This window comes from Sminthopsis crassicaudata, chromosome 1 (genome assembly GCF_048593235.1).
Source record: "Sminthopsis crassicaudata isolate SCR6 chromosome 1, ASM4859323v1, whole genome shotgun sequence".
Lineage (NCBI taxonomy): Eukaryota > Metazoa > Chordata > Mammalia > Dasyuromorphia > Dasyuridae > Sminthopsis > Sminthopsis crassicaudata.
In genome coordinates this window covers 747,485,629-747,509,875 of record NC_133617.1, presented here as the reverse complement: position 1 = coordinate 747,509,875, position 24,247 = coordinate 747,485,629, and the positions used below count along the sequence as shown (strand labels likewise).

The following is a 24,247-nucleotide window of genomic DNA, read 5'->3' as shown; positions in this document are numbered from 1 at the left end:
ATAGTACTAGAAACGCTAGCCTCGGCAATAAGAGCCGAGAAAGAGATTCAAGGAATTAGAGTAGGAAATGAGGAAATCAAACTATCACTTTTTGCAGATGACATGATGGTATACTTAGAGAACCCCAAAGACTCTGCTAAAAAGCTACTAGAAATAATTCAAAATTTCAGCAAAGTGGCAGGATACAAAATAAATCCACATAAATCCTCGGCATTTTTATATATCACTAACAAAATGCAACAGCAAGAGATACAAAGAGAAATTCCATTCCAAACAAATGTTGAGAGTATAAAATATTTGGGAATCCATCTACCAAAGAAAAGTCAGGAATTATATGAGAAAAATTACAAAACACTTGCCACAAAAATAAAATCAGATTTAAATAATTGGAAAGACATTCAGTGCTCTTGGATAGGCCGAGCGAATATAATAAAGATGACAATACTCCCCAAACTAATCTATTTATTTAGTGCTATACCAATCAGACTCCCAAGAAACTATTTTAATGACCTAGAAAAAATAACAACAAAATTCATATGGAAGAATAAAAGGTCAAGAATTGCAAGGGAACTAATGAAAAAAAACTCAGAGGAAGGTGGTCTAAGTGTACCTGATCTAAAGCTATATTATATAGCAGCAGTCACCAAAACCATTTGGTATTGGCTACAAAATAGACCGGTAGATCAGTGGAACAGATTAGATACAAAGGACAAAAAAGGGTACATCTATAGCAATCTAATCTTTGACAAACCCAAAGATTCCAACATTAGGGATAAAAATTCATTATTTGGAAAAAACTGTTGGGAAAACTGGAAATTAGTATGGCAGAAATTAGATATGGATCCACACTTAACACCATATACCAAGATAAGATCAAAATGGGTCCATGATTTAGGCATAAAGAGGGAGATAATAAATAGATTGGAGGAACAGAGGATAATCTACCTCTCAGACTTGTGGAGGAGGAAGGAATTTATGACCAGAGGAGAACTAGAGATCATTATTGATCACAAAATAGAAGATTTTGATTACATCAAACTAAAAAGTTTCTGTACAAATAATACTAATGCAAACAAGATTAGAAGGGAAATAACAAATTGGGAAAATATTTTTAAAAACAAAGGTTCTGACAAAGGTCTCATTTCCAAAATATATAGAGAACTGACCCATAATTTATAAGAAACCGAACCATTCTCCAATTGATAAATGGTCAAAGGATATGAACAGACAATTCTCAGAGGAAGAAATTGAAACTATATCCACTCACATGAAAGAGTGTTCCAAATCACTACTGATCAGAGAAATGCAAATTAAGACCACTCTGAGATACCACTACACACCTGTCAGATTGGCTAAGATGACAGGAACAAATAATGACAAATGTTGGAGGGGATGTGGGGAAACTGGGACACTAATACATTGCTGGTGGAGTTGTGAAAGAATCCAGCCATTCTGGAGAGCAATCTGGAATTATGCCCAAAAAGTTATCAAACTGTGCATACCCTTTGACCCAGCAGCGCTACTACTGGGATTATATCCCAAAGAAATACTAAAGAGCGGAAAGAGACATATATGTGCCAAAATGTTTGTGGCAGCTCTTTTTGTTGTAGCTAGAAACTGGAGGATGAATGGATGTCCATCAGTTGGAGAATGGTTGGGTAAATTGTGGTATATGAAGGTTATGGAATATTATTGCTCGGTAAGAAATGACCAGCAGGAGGAATATAGAGAGGCCTGGAGAGACTTAAATCAGCTGATGCTGAGTGAAATGAGCAGAACCAGAAGATCACTGTACACTTCAACAACAATGCTGTATGAGGATGTATTCTGATGGAAGTGGAAATCTTCAACATAAAGAAGATCCAACTCACTTCCAGTTGATCAATGATGGACAGAGGTAGCTGCACCCAGAGAAGAAACACTGGGAGGGGAATGAAAATTGTTAGCACTAATATCTGTCTGCCCAGGTTGCATGTACCTTCGGAATCTAATGTTTATTGTGCAACAAGAAAGTGATATTCGCACACATGTATTGTACCTAGACTATATTGTAACACATGTAAAATGTATGGTATTGCCTGTCGTCGGGGGGAGGGAATAGAGGGAGGGGGGGTAAATTGGAAAAATGAATACAAGGGATAATATTATAAAATATATATATATATATATATATATATAAAAAAAAAAAACTGTGTGCCTTTGTGATGATAAAACTTAACATTCTCTTCTGGCTGAAAAAAAGAAAAAAAAAAGATTTGAGGCACTGGGTATGACTGTCAAATTCACATTAGAACAAAGACATATCCAAACAGTATTTTATTACAAGTTCTTTATACTCTGGATTTCTTTAATTTGAAAGAAGTTTAAAATTGTGTGTCATTTTCACATGAAAAATAGAACATAGGAGTTTCTTAAATCTTCTCAACAAAAATATGATCTCATAAAAATTTGACCTGAAGCAATGGTATATACTTTTATTGTATGTTATATGTAATACTATTGTATATATATATATATATATATATATATATATATATATATATACAATAGTATAATATACATACACATACATACATACACATATACGTATAATATATATGTACATATATGTATAATATATATGTATATATTATATATGTATATATATTATATATGTATATATATTATATATGTATATATATTATATAATATATAATTTGTTATATTATGTATATATTTATATATATAATAATACTTTTATAGGTTTAAACATATGCTAAAACACAATCTCAAAGTTCCAATAATTAAAGCTTTTTATATCAACATTCATAGGTGCATTACAAAACATGTCCTTTCTTCTTCCATGAAAACAAAATAACCATCCATGTATGCACAGTGACAATATCTGAAAAAATAAAAGAACATATATGAAACTTGCTATTCAATTTAAGAAAATTACTGGTAAACTGAATATGCTTTTTTCTTCTCATTTTTTTTCTTTATTTTCAAAAATTTTATAGTGTTTTATTTTTCTAAATACAAACAAAGATATTTGCTTGTTTTCAATATTTACCTTTGCAAAACCTTGTGTTCTAAATTTTTCTTCTTCTCTCCCCACTCCTCTCCAAGGAAGCAAGTAATCAGATATAGGTTAAACAAATATAATTCTTCTAAACATATTCCCAGCATATTGCATAAGAATAAAACCTGAATATAGTTTAAAAGGATGTCATTAGCATGGACTCTGAACAATTGAAACATTAATAAATGAAACAAACTTTTAAAATATAAATAAGAAAATAACTATTGCAGAATATAAAAATATTTCTTAAAGGACAGATCTCATACATCAGAAAATATAGCAATAAAACATATGCTTACATTATAGTACACAGTTACAGCTTGTCACTGGGTTTATGGATTGCATTATTTAAATCGACAAAGGAATTCAAATTTAGAAACACAAAGTTATACAAAGAAAAAAGTTTTAAAATGCACAGATAATAATGAAAACACAACACACAGAAAACCTTGGACAATGTGCAATTTTTAAAATGAATATCACACCAGTCAACCAGATCTTTAAGCATTTTTTAAAAAATGGATTCTTTTATGTGATTTTAACAAAAGGAAAAGATAAAATATCTCTAAACTCATCAGTGTCTGACTCATGTTTTCCCCCAACTTCCATATGTCAGGGCTATATTTATAATACATAAGCTGAGAAATTACAGATTTTCAAATAGTTTTGTCTACACTCAGGGAAGTATATTTCAAAACTGTAATACATTAAGGATTAAAACACCTCCAACTTTTAGCAATTCTCTAAAAGTTTCCAATCTTGCTCATCCATGAATGATGAAATAATTCTATGAAACTCATGTTTAGAGATTTTGGCTAGGAGTAATAAATCTAATATGGCATGTGCCAAGCTCCACCATCAGCATTTTGGCACTTGTTGTGTATTTGAACACAATATTATCAGTAGATAAAATCCAAACTGTTTTGAAAATACTTAACCATTCCAAATTGTAAAGTTCTATGATCTTCTGAGTTAGGATATTAAAATTTCTTTCTTCCCAAATGATTTCTTTTTTGTTTAGATAAGGAAAAAAATTGAATTGGTACAAAATGAAGTTGATATGAAAATAGATTAAGGATTCAAAACACAGCAGTCAGCTCCGAAAAACCATCTCATTTATAAAATTAGGACTTGGACTCACTGGCCTTCACAGCTCTGAATTCTATGATCTTATGACTTTCCAGTTGCTCCACCTAAAAGCCTGGCATATAATTTTTGGTCTTGTTTTGGAAAGAAAACGATCATTGACTCTTCTCATCTGGATAAATGCAATTATCCTAACATTTGCATTGCTAAAGCAAGAATAAAAAGTCTGCAATGCTGGAGAAGGACTTTGTTTGTTTAATGCTTTCTGTTAAGCCTGATTTGTATATTTTACTAAGTTCATTCTCCAATGCATCCACACATTATGGAGGAAAGTTTCCAATTCAAGTCTTTTCAGAGCATAAACATAAAAAGATAATGTTAAAAATCGTTTTAGCTTTCATGGGCAGGTTATTGCAAAATCTATCTAAAATTGATGGGCTAGATGATTGAATTACAAAAGAATAGTTGAAATAGGAGACTGATTTTGTGCAGTCTCAGTTAAATTTAAGGTCAGATCATTGGTGCGTGAACAGTGATGTCTGTGGCAGCAACAAGAGAAAGGCCTATTCCTCTGACTCACTTTGAAGTGTAACTCCAAGCCATGCAGTAAATTAACAATATTATCATAAAAACCAGAGTGCTAATTCTGGCTAGGGTGTAAATTCAAAAAAAAAAAAAAAGAATAAGACTTTACAGAAGCAAAAGACACACTTTAAATGAACAAAATATTAACTGAGCTGAAATTGTTAAATTAATTGCTATGTCTCAGACTTGCTATATATTTTTTGCAAACATGAATAAAGGAGAGCACCATTTGTGGGTTTGATCCTAACTTTTTAGGTACCCGACTTTTACTATGAAAACATAGTTTCACAGCCATGTCCTCCATATGTCGTCCGTGATGGATTCACTTCTTGAAATAATAGACTTGGGTTCTAAGATGGTGAGGTGACCCTGCCCTTTTGGATGAGTTGGTTCAGCATTTCTAATTGTGTCCAGTTGTGTTTCGGATTATGGAATGAATGTTTTTAATGTGGAAGATCATAGAGGTGCCTTTGATATGGGTGGAAAAGTTGGGGTTGGTTTGATTTGTTACATAATTGGTATGCCACATTTTCCTTCTGGGAAGCTACTTAATAAAATGAGAACTAATAAAATTATAAAAATGTTTAACTGAATCCAAGCAACCCTGCCCAGAAATTTTGAAACACATTAGGGAGTTAATGTTTTGATCCTTTGTGTCTTTTGGGGTCACGTCATGTCCTCTCACACTTGGTATTAAATTGTATTTTTTTTCTCTTAGACTGTTTTTCATCCTCATAAAGCTTCTGCCATCACCCTTTTCTGCCATCACCTTTTTTTATTTCTGTGCTTCCCATCAGTTTTTTGGTCTTTGACATGCAAAGTTGGAGTTACCATTTTCCTTTTTTATCTTTCTAGTTTTCAGAGAGAGGCACAATTCTATTACAAGCTTCTTTTTTACTCTGCTTTGCTTACTTTGCTTTTGCTGTAGTAGTATTATAGTTGATGCAGTTTGAATCAAAGACATATTATTTTCTTTTATTCTGTCCTTTTTTACTTAATGTTCTTTCCACTATGGTACTATTAGGTTATATGATTGCTTTTATAATTGAATAAAATTGTTGGTATATATGTTCATTTTCTTAAGTTCACTGACAATGTTTTAGGGATACATTGGGAATCTTTCATTCTTTTTTCTCATATATATGACACCTCACATGGTGAACTTTTGGCATATAGTAGGTACTTAATAAATGCTTGGGATTGACGCATCTTCAGTTGCACACAGAATGACAGGGGTGATATATCTACTAAATCTCTATTTTTAAATCTTTTCATTTGATGTATTTTAGAAATCATGAATATTCTATGTGATATCACAGATTAAAATATCATTTTTAATTTTTATACCATTGTTAAATCTTGGCAAAAAAGAAATGTTTATGCTGGCCATAGTCATCATTGTTTTTATTCTTCTCAGCTGGTTCAATGAAGTTCAGCTAAGAATGGCCCTAGTATTCTTTTATATTTTTATTGTAATCATTATTTGCTATTATTTTAACTTACATTTTTGAATTCATTATTTCTTTTGAATTGCATAATAATTCTAGCTTGTAAGGCTCCAGACATCATTTTATCCATTTGAGAGATGTGTAATTTTGAGGGTGAGGAAGAGGAAGTTGATTTATCCATGGTAACAGAACTTAGCTGTACCATAGGTGGAACTTGAACACCTTCTTACTGTTTACAGTTTTCTGACTCCAGTCTTTTATCCACTATGTTGCCCTACAAAGCTATCTTTTGTTTTGTGGATAATGTGCCTCTCTTCTCCTTCTTGGTAATTTTTAGTGTTTATTTGCATCTGACTGTAATGGTGTTAGAGGTTTCAGAGGGAAAGTTTCTTATGCTAGCTCATGAGATAGCAACATCCACAAAAGGAACCTTGACAGAATAGGACATTGAACTGTACCTAATGAGATGAAATTGCATGGGACTAACTAAATGCAAAATTTTGTACTTGAGTTTAAAAAATCAACTTCACAAGATGGAAACGTGTGGTTTACCATCAATTGATCTGAGGGTTTTATTGATTTTTTACTGAATTTTAAAGTTGACATGAGTCATCTGTGTGATGTAGCAAAGGAAAAAAAAAAGAGGAGTAAGATCCTGGATTGCATTTTTAAAAGTATGGTTCCTCTATATAGAAAGTATTCAGAAGGAAAAATAATTGGATGGTTCCAAAGACTATGGACAGGGCAATGAGGATAAGGACTGAGAAAAGGCCAAGGATCATCCTTCACGTTGGAGAGACTTTTTTTCAATTGAGGGATGAGATGGACAAGCCAAATGTTTAGAAGATTTAGAATCTAGTAAAAGAAGAGGAAATGTATACCTGGATTTCAACAGCTTTCTCCAAAAATTGAGTTGATAGGAGGAAGAGATTATGGGATTATACTCCTATGACTCTGACATAGTCAAATCAAGTGAGGGTATTTTAAAGACCATTGTAGTTTTTGCCCATCATTCGTAAAGAGGTCCCCGACATCAGGTGGTGCCATGAAATGCAAGTGAATTTGATTTAAGTCATGGAGGACTGTGCAAAGTCACCAGCCTCACTTTCCCCTTGAGAGTCATCTGTGTTTAGTGGCAAGATAAATATCAAGTTGACTGGAGATGGCCCTTCAATAGAAGCATGGACCTGTTGCAGGCAAAAGTCAAGAAGCAAAAGATAGGAAAGATTGGACAAAATAAGGAATATACGAGGACAATATGTTGCAACCTACTTGTCAGGATTTAATTTAATATTGGGTAAATATTTGACAATTTTGTTGCTTTATATTTTTCATTGTATGCCTTATTATTTATTTATTTAGGAATTATTGTTGTTTCCATCTTATAGAATAAGATAAGGTAGATCATTCTCCAGTATTGGGATTGCATGTCCTTTCTTGGACATTTATCTGGTGTAATTTTATCACAATATGTCAATAGCAGAATTAGTTACTCATATTTTTTTTGGCTGAGGCAGTTGGGGTTAAGTGACTTGCCCAGGATCACATAGCTAGGAAGTTTTAAGTGATTTGAACTCAGATCCTCCTGACTTCAGGGCTGGGGCTCTACCCACCCCTGAATGAATTCTTCTCTCTGATTTCATAGAAATCCATGTCTTGTTTTGCACTATGAAGAGATGGAATTTATCAATTTGTTCTTCATTTTGTATAGCTAAAATAAGACTATGTATACTAGTATATTATTTAAGCAAACTATTCACCATTCATTTTTTTTCCTTTTTAGAACTGATTTTGATAATTTGATTTCCTTTATCTTTTCATTGATTTGCATCATAAAAAATCTATTTGTTGTGGCTATTAATCTTATTGTCTTCATGGTTTCTAAAATGACCAATTATGTATAAGTTAGCAATTCAAATATCATTTCAACCTCTCTTTTGGTCGTATCTTTTGATCATCTCTCCCCATTGAAAGATGGTTTTTATGTCAAGCAATATAAATGTATTTCCCCATTTTCTCCACTTATTCGTAATTTTAAAGAAATTAATGTTATCAATTTTTATAAATGTTCTTTTCATTTTTGAAGGTTAATTTCTTGATCTTTCCTATTATATATGGAATATTCACATTGAGATTAGAAATTCATTTTGGCCTTTGTGTTAGTGTGTGCTTGTGTGTCTGTGTGTGTGTGTGTGTGTGTGTGTGTGTGTGTGTGTGTGTGTGTGTAAAAGAGAAAGAGAGAGAGAAACAAAGAAAGAGATTATAATTAGTTGATTTTGAGCATTTCATTGTAGTAATTCTTTTAAATTCTTCCTGATGTAGCCTATTGTGTTAATCAGGTGTGACTGTCCCATAATAATTGTTTTTCCTCTCCATTTTTTGCAATTCATATAATTTTTGCTTTAAAAATTGTCACTATACTTTATCTGATGTAATTTCAATAACTCTAATTATTCTGGAGCTGTACCAGAAACTTTAGGAAAACTCTAGATCACACATCTCTTGTTTGGCTGTTACTGTATAATTTCATATGACATCCCTAAATAAACATTCACATCAAGAAAAGTTGCTAGGAATTTTTTTTTTGCTGAATTTCTATTTATTACCCCAGATCCTAGGCAGACTTGACCTTCCTTCTATTCATTCTTCTCTTTCTTTTCTTTCTTTTGCTGCATTGTCTCTTTTACCTGTCATTGCAATGACTTAAAGAATGCTATTCATTAAAATGACTCCACAATTGTACTACTGTTGTTCCCTGTTGATAATTGATACTGAAATAATTTAGTCATTCATAATTTTAAAATTCCCAAGTATACCCATTCTTCAAGCCATCCCCACCTCAGATGGGGTGGGGTTTTTCTTTTGGTTTCATTTGGCTATTAAAGCATTTATAAAGACAATGCAGCCCAATAAATTATTTTGACTGCTTATTTTGTACAAGAAAAAATATGGTTTCTCCTCGAGATTCTTAGAATGGTTATATATTTATTTTTGCTTACATTTTATACTTCCAATTTACCTTGTTTTTTTCACTATGCTGTACCATTGTTTCAAATGAAAAAATCAGTGTCATTGGAATTGTTATTCCTTGTTAGATTTTTTTTCCCCTTCTTTGCTTATTATAAAATAATTTGTCTTATCATTAAAGCTCTGGCAGTGAGGTTAATTAGTCTGCAAAATGGAAACTCTTTTGTCATCTCATAGATTCTCTGGATTTCTAAACTGTCCCTTAATTTCAAGAATCCTAAAAAAATCTCTGAGAATCCTGAGATTGGTCAAATATCATGGTCAAACATTTGTTTTCTTTTCTTTTTTGAGGGGAGAAGCAAGTCAATTGAGGTTAAATGACATGCCCAAGGTCACACAGCTAGGAAGTATTACGTTTCTAGGGTCAAATTTAAACTCAAGTCTTTTAGATTGAAATGCTAATGATTTATCCACTATATCATCTAGCTGACCCTATATTTTTATGCTTCTGTGAGAAGCTGGTTATTCTTAAATTTTTACATTTTCTATACAAGTCATGTATCCTAGTTCTAATAGCATTATTTTGATGGAATAAAACCTTGTTCAAGTTAAATTGTTTATTTGATTTTTGCTGTTTCTTTCCATTTCTGTATTTTGTCTTTTACCAAAATGCCTCTACTCCTCAATGAATCCATGTTTTCATTTCAATTTTCCAGTTATAAGTCATGCTTTTTGAGTTTTTATCATTGGCTTGCCTTTTTTTTTAAACTGCTGATATCTCTTTCAATCTTCTTTATTGATGCTAGTTCTTTATTTTTCTTGGTGTCATTCCTCAATTTTTTGTGTGTTTTGCAATAGTTCTAGGCTTATTTCTTAGATAATTAATATTAATATATTTTAATATAACTTCAAATTTTTGGAATTCATGATATTTTCTCACTATGCTAAAACTTTGTCTTTTTAAAAGAAATTATATTCTTTTTGTCAGAATATAATGTCTTTTCATACTTGATGGTTATCTATTTATCCCTTTACCCCTTTTTGAGGGAGCAAAGCTTATCTTTTTTGCAAGTGAGGACTACGAGGAGGTGACATATTTTAAGTAGAACTCTTGTGACCTTCAAGAAGGAAAAAAAAATGTTAATAATAATGAAAGATGTTCTGAGAGCTGATTTCTCCTTTGGTTAAGCAAATTTTGATTGGAATATATTACTCCAATATTTAACTAAAATACAAGTATCTTAGCAAGTGGCCATGTATCTAAACGCAACCTGCTTTTTTCAGAAACAAAGTTGAGTGGGATAAATGGAGTACAGAAAGCTTAATAGAATCCATCAAATACCTGTGATTGCAGGTACATTTTGAGGGAGACTAACTGGACTTTTTTCAAAACCTCTAATAATCTATAATTAATTAACTATATACATATACATACACACACACACATATATATATGTATATGTATATGTAATTAACAAGTCAGAACAGCTTTTGTGGAAAAAACAACAACAACAACAACAACAACAAAAACAGAAACAAAAACTAAATTTTATTTGCTTTAGCTTTTTAGTCCTGGACATCTTAGTACTTGTCATTTCTAGTGTATTGATTAAAACAAGAACCACAACAACAACTAAAATTTTCACCAGTTTGTAGAGGGAAACCACAATGAATAAAATTAACAGCCTTAAAGTGTCATGGAACTGTTATAATTGAAAGAGTAAAGGAGGAGGTTCATAAATCTCAGAATTTAAGCCTTGCCATTTAGTTCGGTGTTGACTCACAATGTTTTACCATGGGCAACAACTTGAATTGAGTATTTTATTAAGTAAATATTCTGCACGAGGGACTGAATTGGGGATATTGAGATAATCAAAATGTGTCCCTCTCTTCAGAGAGCTTACATTCTCTTTAGAGGGATAAAATACATAAATGGGGAAGTAAAAGGAAAACAGTGTTGTTCAAGAGCAAAATCTTCTAAAAACCAAGAGAAATTTGAAAAGACCTCATTAAGAAGGTCAGCTACCCTTTCAAATGGGCTAAAGATTCTAAGGGGAGGAAGGAGGTAAGAAAGCAATGTGTTGTAGACAAGGAAGACAGGATACAAAATAGACTTGGAGAAGAACAATAGAATGGCAGGCAGGAGCTATGTATTGATGAGTTTTACATGCAAATATTGCTCTGTGCGACAGTTTGAGAATATATTTGCAATCATGATGACCAAAGTCCATTATTTCATCATTCTAAGTCCCCCTCTAGCTACCCCCCCTCTACAACCACCTCTTCCAAGTGTGTGGCTTAATTTGAATGTTTGTCAGTTTTGTTCAAATGAAGCAGGGGGAGTTGGAGCTGGAAGTGTCTCGGCTCTGGATTTGTAATTCTATCCAGATCCCTACCTGGGAGGTTTGCTGTCAACCAGTTTCATTAAAGCTCCATGCATTTTGAGTTGTCCCTGTTGGGTGATTAGCTTAACTGCATGGATTCTGAACTCACCTATATCTTGGCACTTCAATAACTTTCCCTTCCAATGCAAAAAAAAAAAAAAAAAATGCAACCTCCACTATTTACTCAAAGCAAGAGAAAGTGTGCAGTTTTAATGAATTGAGTCTTGTGATTGCACTGTTACTATTGTATCTTCTACACATGTTCATGGGTATGTGACTTTAAATTGTTAAATTGAACTGCTCCTTTCAAGGCCCTGAAATAAATGTCCTTTCTGTTTTTGTTTCTTCCCTTTCCAGTATAATGAAGAACTCCATTATGTAGAGCCATGTTTGAACGGGACCTTAGTCCAGGCAGACAGGACTAACAAAGAGGTAAGGAGAGTCAGGAGAGCTGAGGGAATGTGTGTGTATTGTGGTGATGAGTGTCAATGGATTACAAAAGCTTTTGTGAATAAACTCAATCCTAATTTATTAAAATAAAAAAAAATTATAATTGATGGTTCAGGCTATTTAAAGGGGATTTTGATGTGTAAGGTATTCAGTTGTTTGGTTCAAAATGGTTGTCAATGAAATGAAAATGTTGACTCATTTTTTATTACATCCCTCCTCTCCCCAGCAGAACATTTTAACTTGAATGTCTTTAAATATACATGGCTTTTATTCTACTCTTGGAAAATAAGTTGAAATGAGCCCTTCTTCTAATGCTAGGAAGGTCGTCTTTGCTTTAGGAAACATTTTCTAGTAAATGTAACTTAAATCAATTTCTGTAAAAGACATACAATTTCCCAATGATTTCCCTTTTTATTCTCAAACACCCTTTTCTCCTGAATATCTCAGGAGGCTGAATTGAAAATTTGGGGTGAGATAGAGCAAATGTAGCACCCAAACCTGTAGTAAGTTGGACACTGTAAAAGAGGAATGGTGGTATCATAGAAAGAGCCATCTTTGGGAAGTTGGAGGACCACAATTCAAATCCATTTTGTTACTCTAGATCACATAGGCAAGTTATCAAAGCCTCAGTTTCCTCATCTGTATAATAACTTCTTTGGACTCTCTTTTCTGTTCCAAATGAATATTTCTGAGGTTTTTTTCCTAATACCAAACATGAAAAGCCTTTCATATGAGTTCATTCTCTTAAATCTCACAGAAACAACATGAGGAATAACTGGGTGACACTTGGGTACAAACAGGTGATGTGTGCTACCTGTAACTTCCTTATGCTTCTGAAGTGGTAGATATCCACACCTAAGTTGTTTCCTTTTTTGTTTGCAACTCACAGAGAAGCAGGCTGTTGCATAATTAACAATTTTGGAATAAAGTACACATCAGGACCAATATGTGGTATTTATTTATTATATCAAAAGCTAAATTCAAAGATATGAATGAACTTTCCCATTGGTTGTAGGATGACCCACTTTTTGGCAGCAGACACTCAAATTACATAGAAAAAAATTATTCTCTATGACAAAATTCTATTAAGATTGTAGATATAGTGTCTGGCTCCAGCTTCTATATGGATCTAGGAGCTTGAAGTGGTATATTTTTGAAAATTATTAAGAGAAGTAAATCTCATCTCTTTTGTGAACCCTGACTCTACTTTAGCTAAATCTTATTCATAGAGATTAAATGATTTGTTTTAATGGAATGGGATTTCTTGAAATGCAGTTAGATAACTGTCATTGAGTCATGAAAACTTCTAGGCTTGTATTTATTCCTTTAGTGTAATATAATTCACTTTTCCTGCCATGCTACAAATTCTTTAACACAACCACCTTGGCTGCCAGATCTGTCCTTTGCTTCTTACTTTGGTGTACTCAGTTTTGGATGTAGTAGTGACATAATTAGGAGTGTCACAAGAGCAAAGCTAGATTGGCCCACTGGGAATTCCCTATTTCTCAAAATCCTTGCTTTTTATGATACGTGGTAAAAAAAAAAAAATTTGTATTGTTAATCTAGGATTCTACAAGAGGAAAGTCATAGGATGGATGTCCTTTCCAAGGGAAAAAAAAAAGATAGACCAAGAACAGAAAGGCGGGGCTTTGCTAGTGCATTTCTGTCTTAACATTTTTATATGACTTGTTCCACCACTGGAACAAGCTCCCTTAGGCTAATAAGATACATAATTATCCCCATTATAAAAATATAGAAATTGAGGCTCAGAGAGGGATATTTGTGAATTCTGAGTGAGTCATATACCTGACTAATGATACTGCTATTATGTAGTAATATCATTATACCCATTAGTATTTGTAGTCTCAACCACTATGAGATGTTTCCTAAGATCCATGATCCCTAGAAGAAAACTAAGTAAACTCAGATGTTGCGTTTCTTAGGGCCATGGAGCTTGCTAAAGTGAGATCCAGTAGGAATAAATAGGACAAAGGATGTTTTCAGTAATCATTTTTCTCTACTGATGGAAGTTGTATGAATATTTTCACACCAATAAAAGAGTCCAGAAAAAAAAATATATTTAATTAATTATTTATAAGAATACAAGTCATTCCCCAATTCATAAATGGTCAAAGGATATGAACAGACAATTTTCAGATGATGAAATTAAAGCCATTTATAGTTACGTGAAAAAATACTCTGAATCACTATTGATTAGAGAAATGCAAATTAAAACAACTCTGAGGTACTACCTCATATCACTCATATTGACTAAGATGACAGGAAAAGATAATGATAAATGTTGGAGGAGATGTGGGAAAACTGGGACACTAATGCATTATTGGTGGAGTTGTGAACTGATCTAACCATTCTAGAGAACAATCTGGAATTATACCCAAAGGGCTATAAAATTGTGCATGCCCTGTGACCTAGCAGTGCCATTACTGGGTTTTTATCCCAAGGAAATCATAATGGAAAAGGACCCACATGTGCAAAATTGTTTGTAGCAGCTCTTTTTGTGGTAGCAAAGAATTGGAAAAGGAGTGGATGCCCATCAGTTGGGGAATGGCTAAACAAGTTGTGGTACATGAAGGTAACGGGATAGTATTGTTCTATAAAAATGATAAATAAGCTGATTATAGAAAGATTTACATTATAAAATAAATTTCTCAACATATAAACATGTGTATGTGTGTATATACAGCTAGATACAAACATGTATTTATAATACATATATATGTATATATATATATATATACACACATGTGTGTATTGATATCTATATCTATAATTTCCTATTTTATTCCTAGGTAATGGAAATCCACTGAAGGTTTCTAAGTAGATAAATGACATAATCATATTTGGGATTAATAAAAAAATTACTTTACAAGTATTTATACACACAAACAAAAAAAAAATATTGAATTAGAGTAGGGAAGTAACCAAGCATTAGAGGTCAGATGGCAGGCGATTATAATAATCAACAGGCGCAGCTTTAGAAATGACTAAGTGCCAGATACTGTATAAAGTGCAGAGGATACAAAGACAAAAGTGAAATCATCTCCGGCCTCACGGAGCTTATGTCCTAAGGAGGGAGAAAAGATTTACATTTATACGCATAAACAGAACACAATGTTCTTTCTGTATACAAAACATAATTTAATAAAATAACTATAAGCATCTTCTAAGTACTATAACAGTTGTAGAAGCAGGCAGGGGCTTCATGAAGGAGATGGCATTTTCCTTTTTGAAATTGTATTTTATTTTTTCTAATTACACGTGAAGCCAATTTTTAACATGCATTTTTATAAAATTTTGAGTTCCAAATTTTCTCTCTTTCTCTCTCCCTTCCCCTTCCCTGAAATGATAAACTTTGATGAAGGTTATATATGTGCAATCAGATAAAAAATATTTTCATATCAGTTATATTGGGAAGGAAAAAACAGTTTGCATAAAAATGCATGTTGTAAAAGGAAAAAAAAGCTACAAAAATAAATTGAAAATGGTTTACTTTGACCTGCATTCAGACTCTATAATTCTTTCTCTGGATATAACTAGCATTATCCATCATGAAGCCTCTGGAATTGTCTTGGATCACTGCTTTACTGAGAAGAGCTAAGTCCTAGTTGATCACCACACAGTGTTGCTGTGTACTATGTACAGTGTTCTCCTGGTTCCACTCATTTCACTCAGCATGAGTTCTTGTAAATCTCTCCAAGCTTTACCGGCCCTTCCTGCAGAGAGCTGCCTCAATTCTGGCCTAGAGCAGAGACTCCCTTTTTCCTCCAGAGCTACCCTCTTTATCCTCCCAGAGAATGGGCGTGGGATAATGCAAGGGCTTCTGGGAAGAATTACTTCAACCAATGAACTTGCTCCTCCTAAGCATGCAAGCTCCTCCCCAGGAAAGGCGGGAACTAGAGAATTGTCAAGTACCGACAGCACTTAGTAAGAACCTAATATCTCGTTATCTCATTAGCACTTAGTAAGAACCTAACAGATTCTCATCTTCCATCATTGCTGATTGCATATTGGTAAGTCCTTTGAGTAAAATAGCAGTCATTTCACAAATCTTATCTCCATGTACAAACTCACATATCCATCCCAGTAAAGGAGAAAAAATCATGGAAAGACCTGTGATTCTATGGGTCCCTTTACTCAACAGTTCCAATACTGATCTATCGTGACATGATCATTTTAAGTGACTTATTGAGCCTGTTACAAATGTCTACTCACACAGTGCCTCTCAATCTGAAGATCTCACTCTCTTTCTCAATTAAAAATATCAGTTGAATGACAAACTACAAACTCCCATTCACTGGATTTGTTATTTTAATATTTCAATCTTATTGAAATGTACTCTCAGAATCCATTATAATCATAGTCACTTAATCCTTCCATATTTCCTGGATCACAGTTTGCAGATCGTTTTCTTAACATATATAATATATATAACAACATATCCTAAGTCAAGCTACTTCCTAAATCTGTTAAGTATCCAGGAAGAATTATAGATATTTCCTTCCCTTTGAAGCCGTTCTTAACAATGGATGAAGAAGGTAGGGGTGGGATGGATTTTTTTCTTAATAGCATACATCTATATCTCTGTCTTTTCTCATTTCTACACTGATTTGAGCTCTTGAAAATAAATAGACAAGTACATGGATGACTTAGAAATGATGCAGAGCCAGAAATGAAGTATGCGGAAAATGATAGGATGTGATGAGTGAGGGAGAAAAGAAATAAAAGATGATTTTGAAGTTGAGAGCTTAAATCATTGGGGGAAATGTGGCCTCTTGAACCGAAAAAGAGACTTCTAGAGGGAAGATTGTGAGTTTACTTGTTGATATTGATTTTGAAAGGCTGAAACACTATCCAGGGAATTTTTTGAACATGGAGTTATAAGTGTGGGATTGGGACTCGGGAAAATGGGCAAGGCAGAGCAGAGGGTTTTACATTCATCTGTCTAGAAATGGTAATTGAATCTATGGGAGTGGGTTAATTCATCATTATAAAATAGTGGTTCTTAGTTTACTTGCAAAATGACTAAATTTGGCACAGGAACAGCTTTACTGTAAACTCTAAACTCCATATAGACCGTCTGCTTCTGAGTCTTCTCTTTTCTCCTCAGTCTTATGGAATCCTTAGATCAATTCAAGACTTTAGTATAAGTACCAGTTCTCATAAGGGATTTCTCTGATCTCCCTCTGCTGTGTTTTGTTCTTTACAATCTAATTAAATCTCCAACCTCTCTCTGTCTACTAGGTACTTCCCTGATTCCTACAAATATCCCCATGTCTCCCCATTCACCTATTCAGTTCTTTCCCACTTCCAAAGTTATCATCCTATTTCTCTCTTCATTTTTGTGACTAAACTCCTTTAGAAGATCATTTATAATCATTTGCTTCACTTCTTTTCTTCCAATTCTCTTAATTCTTTGCCATTTGGCCTCCAACCTCATCATTCAACTGAAATTACTCTCTCCAATGTCACCAATGGCAATGTTTTTTTTTTTCTCTCTACAATCCTTTTTCTTTGTGATCTCTACAACTTTTGACACAGTTAATCACCCTCATCCTGGATTCTCTCTTCTCTCTAAGTTTTTCATGACACTGCTCTTTCTTGGATTTACTCCTATGTATCTGATTTTTCAATTTCCACAGCTGGACCTTCATCTAGCTCACATTCTATAATTATGGATTTCCTCCAGGGGTCTGTACTTGATCCCCTTCTCCTCCACCTTTATGTTGTCTCATTTTTTAAATATCATCAGCTCTCATGAATCCAGTGATTATCTCTATACAGATGAGTCCCCTAATTATTTCCTGATTTCCAGGATCACCTTGACAACTGCCATTTGAAACTCTTTAATTGGACATTTCATTGGCATCTAAAATTCAACATGTCCAAAACAGAATTCATCATTTCCGCTCTCCCCACCTTTTTCGAACTTACCTGTTGATCTTTAAGATTTCATCGCTGTACATATCACAGGGTTGAAACCTAAGTAAGATCTTCAACTCTTGATTCCTTCTCATCTTATATATCCAAATGATTGCCAAGTCTACTTTCCCAACATCTCGCATATACATTCCCTTCTTTCTGATCCCAGCACTGTTACCCTGGTGCATGATCTCATCCCCTCACTCCTAAATAATTGCAATAGTCCATTGATTAGGGTCCTTGCCTCATTTGTTCCAACCTATCTTCCACTCAGTTGCCAACTGAATAAATCCAACCATGAAAGTCTCCTGCTTAGTAAAACTGAGGGGCTCTTTATTCCCTTACTTATCAAGTAGAAAATCCTCTATTTGACTTTTAAAGCCCTTCATAATCTGCTCCCTTCCTACATAATAATAAATGTTTATTGACTGCCTGCCGGAAATAGTCCATATAGTCCGTTTGATAGATTGGTTCTTCATTAGTCTGTATTAAGTAGAAATTTTCAAAATCTATGATTCAATATCCCCTTGTCTGCATTGAAAAAAATTGAGTTTTAAGCCAATATCACCAAGAAAATTTCTGGAGGGAACAAAAACAATTCTTATGATATTTTAGTAGTTCATGTGGATTGTCTTCTGACCCCATGTGAGAAAATCAAAATAGCAAACAGGGTCAGTGACTTATATGTTTCTGAGATTCGTTGGTTTTGCAAGAAATCCATTCAGACAAACTCCAAATGGTGTCACAAGAATCAGGGGTTTTCCTAACAGCTTCATTATGAAACCAGAAAAAAGCAGTATCAGCTAGCCTCCTTGCCTTCACTCCTGTCCTTATAGAGATAGCACAATAGCCATAAATTCCAGGTCTGATAGATTTTTCAGAGGCCAAAAATGCAATCAGATAGGAGTTTATTACTTACATTATTATTATTATTATTATTATTATTATTATTATTATTAATTATTATTATTACTGAGGCAATTGGGGTTACGTGACTTGCCCAGGGTCATACAGCTAGGACATGTTAAATGTCTGAGACTAGATTTGAATTCAGGTCATCCTGACTTCAGGGCTGGTGTTCTATCTAATACCCCCTAGCTGCTCCAGTTTATTAATTTAGATTCATATTTAAAGCCTGGATCCAACAAATTTATTATGGCTTTAATACCAAAGGGAAATATATATATATATATATATATATATATATATATATATATATATATATATATATATATATATATATATATATATATATATATACAGAGAGAGAGAGAGAGAGAGAGAGAGAGAGAGAGAGAGAGAGAGAGAGAGAGATGTGGAGAGAGACAGAGAGAGAGAGAGAGAGAGAGAGAGAGAGAGAGGAAAAAAGAAGAGAAAAGGAGAAAAAATTAATAGTTAAGACAATAAAACTAAATCTCTATGGAAATTAAAGGATCTCATGTGATTTAAAAGAGCTGAAGGTTCAGCAAGGTCATTGGTCCAATGGTGACACCCTTTACTTTTTCTTGAAAGACATAGCTTGAATCAAATCTGAAAATTTTAGAGACCATCTAATAGTCTAACCCATACCTGAATTAGAATATCTTCCATATATTCCTGGCAAACCTCTACTCAGACATTTCCGGTGAAGAAAGATGTTATCTTAACACAAGTCATTTTTTTTTTTTTTGAGAATTTTATACAATTATTATTGTATAAATGAGATTTTATTTTTACATATATTTCAGTATTTATATATATACACATATATATGTATATATATGTATACATGCACATATGTACATTATATACATAGATATGTCTCAGCATAAATGTGCCTATATACTTGCATGTATGTGTATCTATTTGTGTGTCTCTGTCTGTATGCATTTCTAAAACTATCTAACCACTGGCATAAATATTCCCATAAAGAAGTTAACTCAATTCTCCGTACACATAAAACTGTGATTCCAATTTTGCATCACAAACAATTGATTAGAACACTGAGATTAGTGGTATACCAGTTACAAAGATATACGTGTTGGAGGCAGTATTTAAACCCAGCCCTTCCGGCCTCTGAGGCTGGCTCTCCACCATACTTCTAATCTCCTCTACCCATATCCAATCTAAATACATTGATCTACAATTTTATTATATAATTGATCAAAACTACGGAGCTTAAACCAAATTAAGGGCTGAAAAAGTTGCTTGCCTTGCCCAAAGTCACACAAATATTAGCCTGTGGATCTCGTTTTGAGCACAGGCCTTCTAATTCACATCTGATTCTCTTCCTATCTGCTTGCTGTCTTTCTTTTACCCTGAATTTTTCCTGCTGGGCTAACGTGATAGAAGTCTTCTTTTGGGTAACATAAAAACAAGACTTTAAGAATTGACTGTGATTGGTAATTCAGCTTGTGGTCATTCCATGGCAGCCAATAGTCAGACTCAAGTCATACCTAGTATCCTAAAAGAGTTATTACACATACTCCAACAGACTGAGCAGAAGGAATCGGGATGCCAACAGCTGGATAGCAAGTGGATGATTATTGTCCTTAATTTTCAGAAAGGACCAAAAAAAGATCACTATGTTAGAGTCAAATCACAGTGTGTTTGATTGTGGCAGGTTAGACTAATATTAAGCTTAGAGTGGTCTGCCACAGGTCAGTCACAAATAGCCCTTTGAACATTTGAAGGAGACTCTAATTTTACTCATCTCTTATTTCTTCTGAGTTAATTCAATTCTGCTTTGTTCATAGAGCACAGGCCCTTCTCTGATGAGGGCAAGGCATCCTGGGCAATCTTCTGCCAGTGTGTCCCATGTCAGACAGTCAATTCTAAAGTTCTTGAGAGATACCTTGGTAGTGTCCTTGTATTGATTTTTCTGAGCACCTTGTGATTAGAAGGGGAGGAAGTTCATTGTTCATATGAAAGTTGACTGAAATTTTCCAGGTTATATGACGAGAAGAAGTTCAAGGATGTCTCCATTGTCTATCTCTAGAAAGCAGGGGATAGATTGTCCTGTGACAATCACAAGAGTGTCTCTCTCTCACTCATTGCCAACAACATTCTTGCCAGGAGTCGCTTTAATAAGCTTATGCTATACTTGGAAAAAAAATCATCTACCTGAGAGTCAGTGTGACTTCAGAAGGGCTGAGGAACAGTTGATGTGGCGTTTACTGCCTGACAACTCCAGGACAAATGCCAGGAGCAGAACAGAGGTCTGCAAATAGCATTGTAAATCTAACAAAGTAGCAGTGAGCAAGTGTCATACCCAGCCCTACCTGGAAGATAAAAAGGAAAGCTGGAAAGCATCAGTAATCCAGGAACAATAACCGCAAAGAGAAATGAAAAAGAAATGAAAAAGTGAAATAGATGAAATCTACTTCAGAGAAATAAAAAAATCTAGTTAAATGATGATAGATACAAGCATCTCGGAATAGAAAACAGCCTGATATTATCCATTGTATTTAGGTCTTTAGGGACTGAAGAGAATACCCTTTGACATAAATACCTTAGGTTTCTCCAACTTCTCCTTCATGATGCTTGTTCAATAATAGAGAATGTAACATGATCTGCTCACTTTCTTTACTTCAATATTTCCTATAACTTGATTTTGATTTAAGAATAAAAGGTCCTGGATTAGTTAGAAATACATAAACTTTATGACAAAGAGGAGTCAAACCTGTTTCTGAATATTAGCTTTCTAAACGGGAGGCTCTAAGCTATCATGATGGTATTAGTAACTTTTCTTTCTTATATAAACAATAAATAATCAATTTGTTAAGTACCTACTGCATACCATGTACTGTGCTAAGCCATAAAGAGAGAGAAAGAGACAGAAATAGAGTCTCTAGCCTCAAAGAGCTTTCAGTCCAGGAGAACACATGCAAAATAATATTTATAAAGAAGCTATATACAGAATAAATAGGAAGAAATTAAAAGAGGGAAGACAGAATTAAAAAGAGATGGGAAAGACATCCTGTTAAAGATGGGATTTTAGTTATGACTTAAAAGAAGCCATGTAAAGTTGGGGAAAGAGAGCATTTCAAGGATAAGGAAAAGCCAGAGAAAATATTCAGAACTAAGAGATAGTGTCTTGTTCATGGAACTACCAAGAGGCTGGTGTCAATGGATCAAAGCACTCCCTTAAAAAACTCCAAAAAATATCAGTCTTCAATAGATTGGAAACTACACATATGAAAGAAAAGAGGCTAAGTGCATGGAATATAGTACAGACTACTGAGGACAGAGAGCATGTGGTTTACAGATATAATCTACCCAACTGTATTGTAACTGTAAGCTTTGGATCTACTTTAGAAATGTTTGCTGAATGAATGAAAGAAAAAGTAAAGAAATAAATAACAAATACAAAGCAATTGACGTTATTGGAGTGATTGGTTTGGGAAATTATACAGTAAAATATTGAAATAGTGAATAGATACCTACTTTTATACTTATTCCTTAGGCTACATTGTAAAGTACAATTGTTAATGAGTATTAAGATATCCTTTCCAAGAACAGTTTATCCCTCTATATTAATTTTTTTAAAGAAAGACTTAAAAAAAATCCTAGGGAATGAGGATATATATTAAATAAATGCTCTCATCATTCTCTAAGAAGACTCTTTACTACTTCTCCAGGGTCCTCACTCATAACTTCCCCTCATTTCCTTAAAGGCTCAAGCATATTGCTTTACTTTCTAATCCCCCTAATATCCCAGGATTCATCTCTATTTGTTTTATTTGTGTACTTCTCACTGTTCTCTATTCCTAGAATGTTCATCTTACCTCTCCCTTTAATATCTATGACTTCCTTCAAAACTCATTTGAGAACTGCTTTCTTTTGGAGTCCTTTCTTGCATCTGTCAGCTATGAGCACCTTCCCATTTAAACTTGCTTTGGATTTGCTTTGTTAAGTGTCTTGTATATTTTTATGTAAAGATGATTATCCTGGATCTCATAGCCTGAAGACCAATAGTATTAAATTTCATCCTAACACTAGGGTTCTTTGATATCCTTATAACGTAGAAAATGTTTCCCATTGGCTAAATCCCCACCAAACTGCTTCCTCTACTTTCATTTGTATTATAACTGTAAGCTTTGGATCTATTTTAGAAATGCTAATGAATAAATGAAAGAAAAAGTAAAGAAATCAATAACAAGTACAAAGCAAATGACGTTATTGGAGTGATTGGTTTGGGGAAATACAGTAAAGTATTGAAGTAATGAATAGATACCTACTTTTATACCTATCCCATAGGCTACATTGTAAAGTAGAATTATTAATGCGTATTAAGATATTCTTTTCAAGAACAGCTTATCCCTTGATATTAATTTAATATTAATTTAAAGAAAGACTTATAATGTAGAATGTAATGTAGAAAATGGTTTCCATTGGCTAAAGTCCCCACCAAACTGCTTCCTCTACTTTCATTTGTATTGTAACTGTAAGCTTTGGATCTATTTTAGAAATGTTAATGAATAAATGAAAGAAAAAGTAAAGAAATCAATAACAAGTACAAAGCAAATGACGTTATTGGAGTGATTGGTTTGGGGAAATACAGTAAAATATTGAAGTAATGAATAGATACTTACTTTTATACCTATCCCATAGGCTACGTTGTAAAGTAGAATTATTGATGAGTATTAAGATATTCTTTTCAAGAACAGCTTATCCCTTGATATTAATTTAAAGAAAGACTTATAATGTAGAATGTAATGTAGAAAATGGTTTCCATTGGCTAAAGTCCCCACCAAACTGCTTCCTCTACTTTCATTTGTATGTAACTATATGCTTTGGGTCTACTTTAGAAATGTTTGCTGAATGAATGAAAGAAAAAGTAAAGAAATCAATAACAAGTACAAAGTAAATGACATTCTTGAAGTGATTGGTTTGGGGAAATACAGTAAAGTATTGAAAGTAATGAAGTAATGAATACAAAAAAGTATTGAAGTAATGAAGTAACTGCTTCCTCTAGTTTCATTTAACCACTTAAAAGTCAAATTGGTTTTTACAAAGGAAAATTTGTTTCAAAGATAGGAGAGACAAATGTACAAACATTTTTGCTTAATACCAGGAAGTATAACTCTTCCAACCCCTATACCAGCTTAGTCTTCCAGAAGAGGCATTAGATTAACCACCTCACTCAGTTCTGACATTAAACATGTCCCACTGAGTTCCAAATCCAAAGTTTCCCTTGGGCTTTTGTCTTGGGACCTCAGGTTTTCAGGATTTCCTTGTTGGACTGGTGGGTCACCTCCAGCTTGGAATCCTGGACTATTTGGTTTGAGCTTCCAGGTCATCATTTCTCCATGAAGATGCTATATTTTATTCACCCCAGCATGGAG

General features: G+C 33.6%; 1 protein-coding gene across 3 annotated transcripts in view; it reads left to right on the top strand.

Annotated features, from left to right (window-relative positions):
* The window catches only part of CACNA2D3 (calcium voltage-gated channel auxiliary subunit alpha2delta 3), a 1,031,774-nt gene that overhangs the window by 481,975 nt on the left and 525,552 nt on the right, over positions 1–24,247 (top strand). For all 3 annotated transcript variants that reach the window (XM_074284452.1, XM_074284451.1, XM_074284453.1), the window contains exon 9: positions 11,889–11,963. In XM_074284452.1, the coding sequence (XP_074140553.1) occupies positions 11,889–11,963 (75 nt within the window). The remainder of the gene's footprint in view (positions 1–11,888; positions 11,964–24,247) is intronic.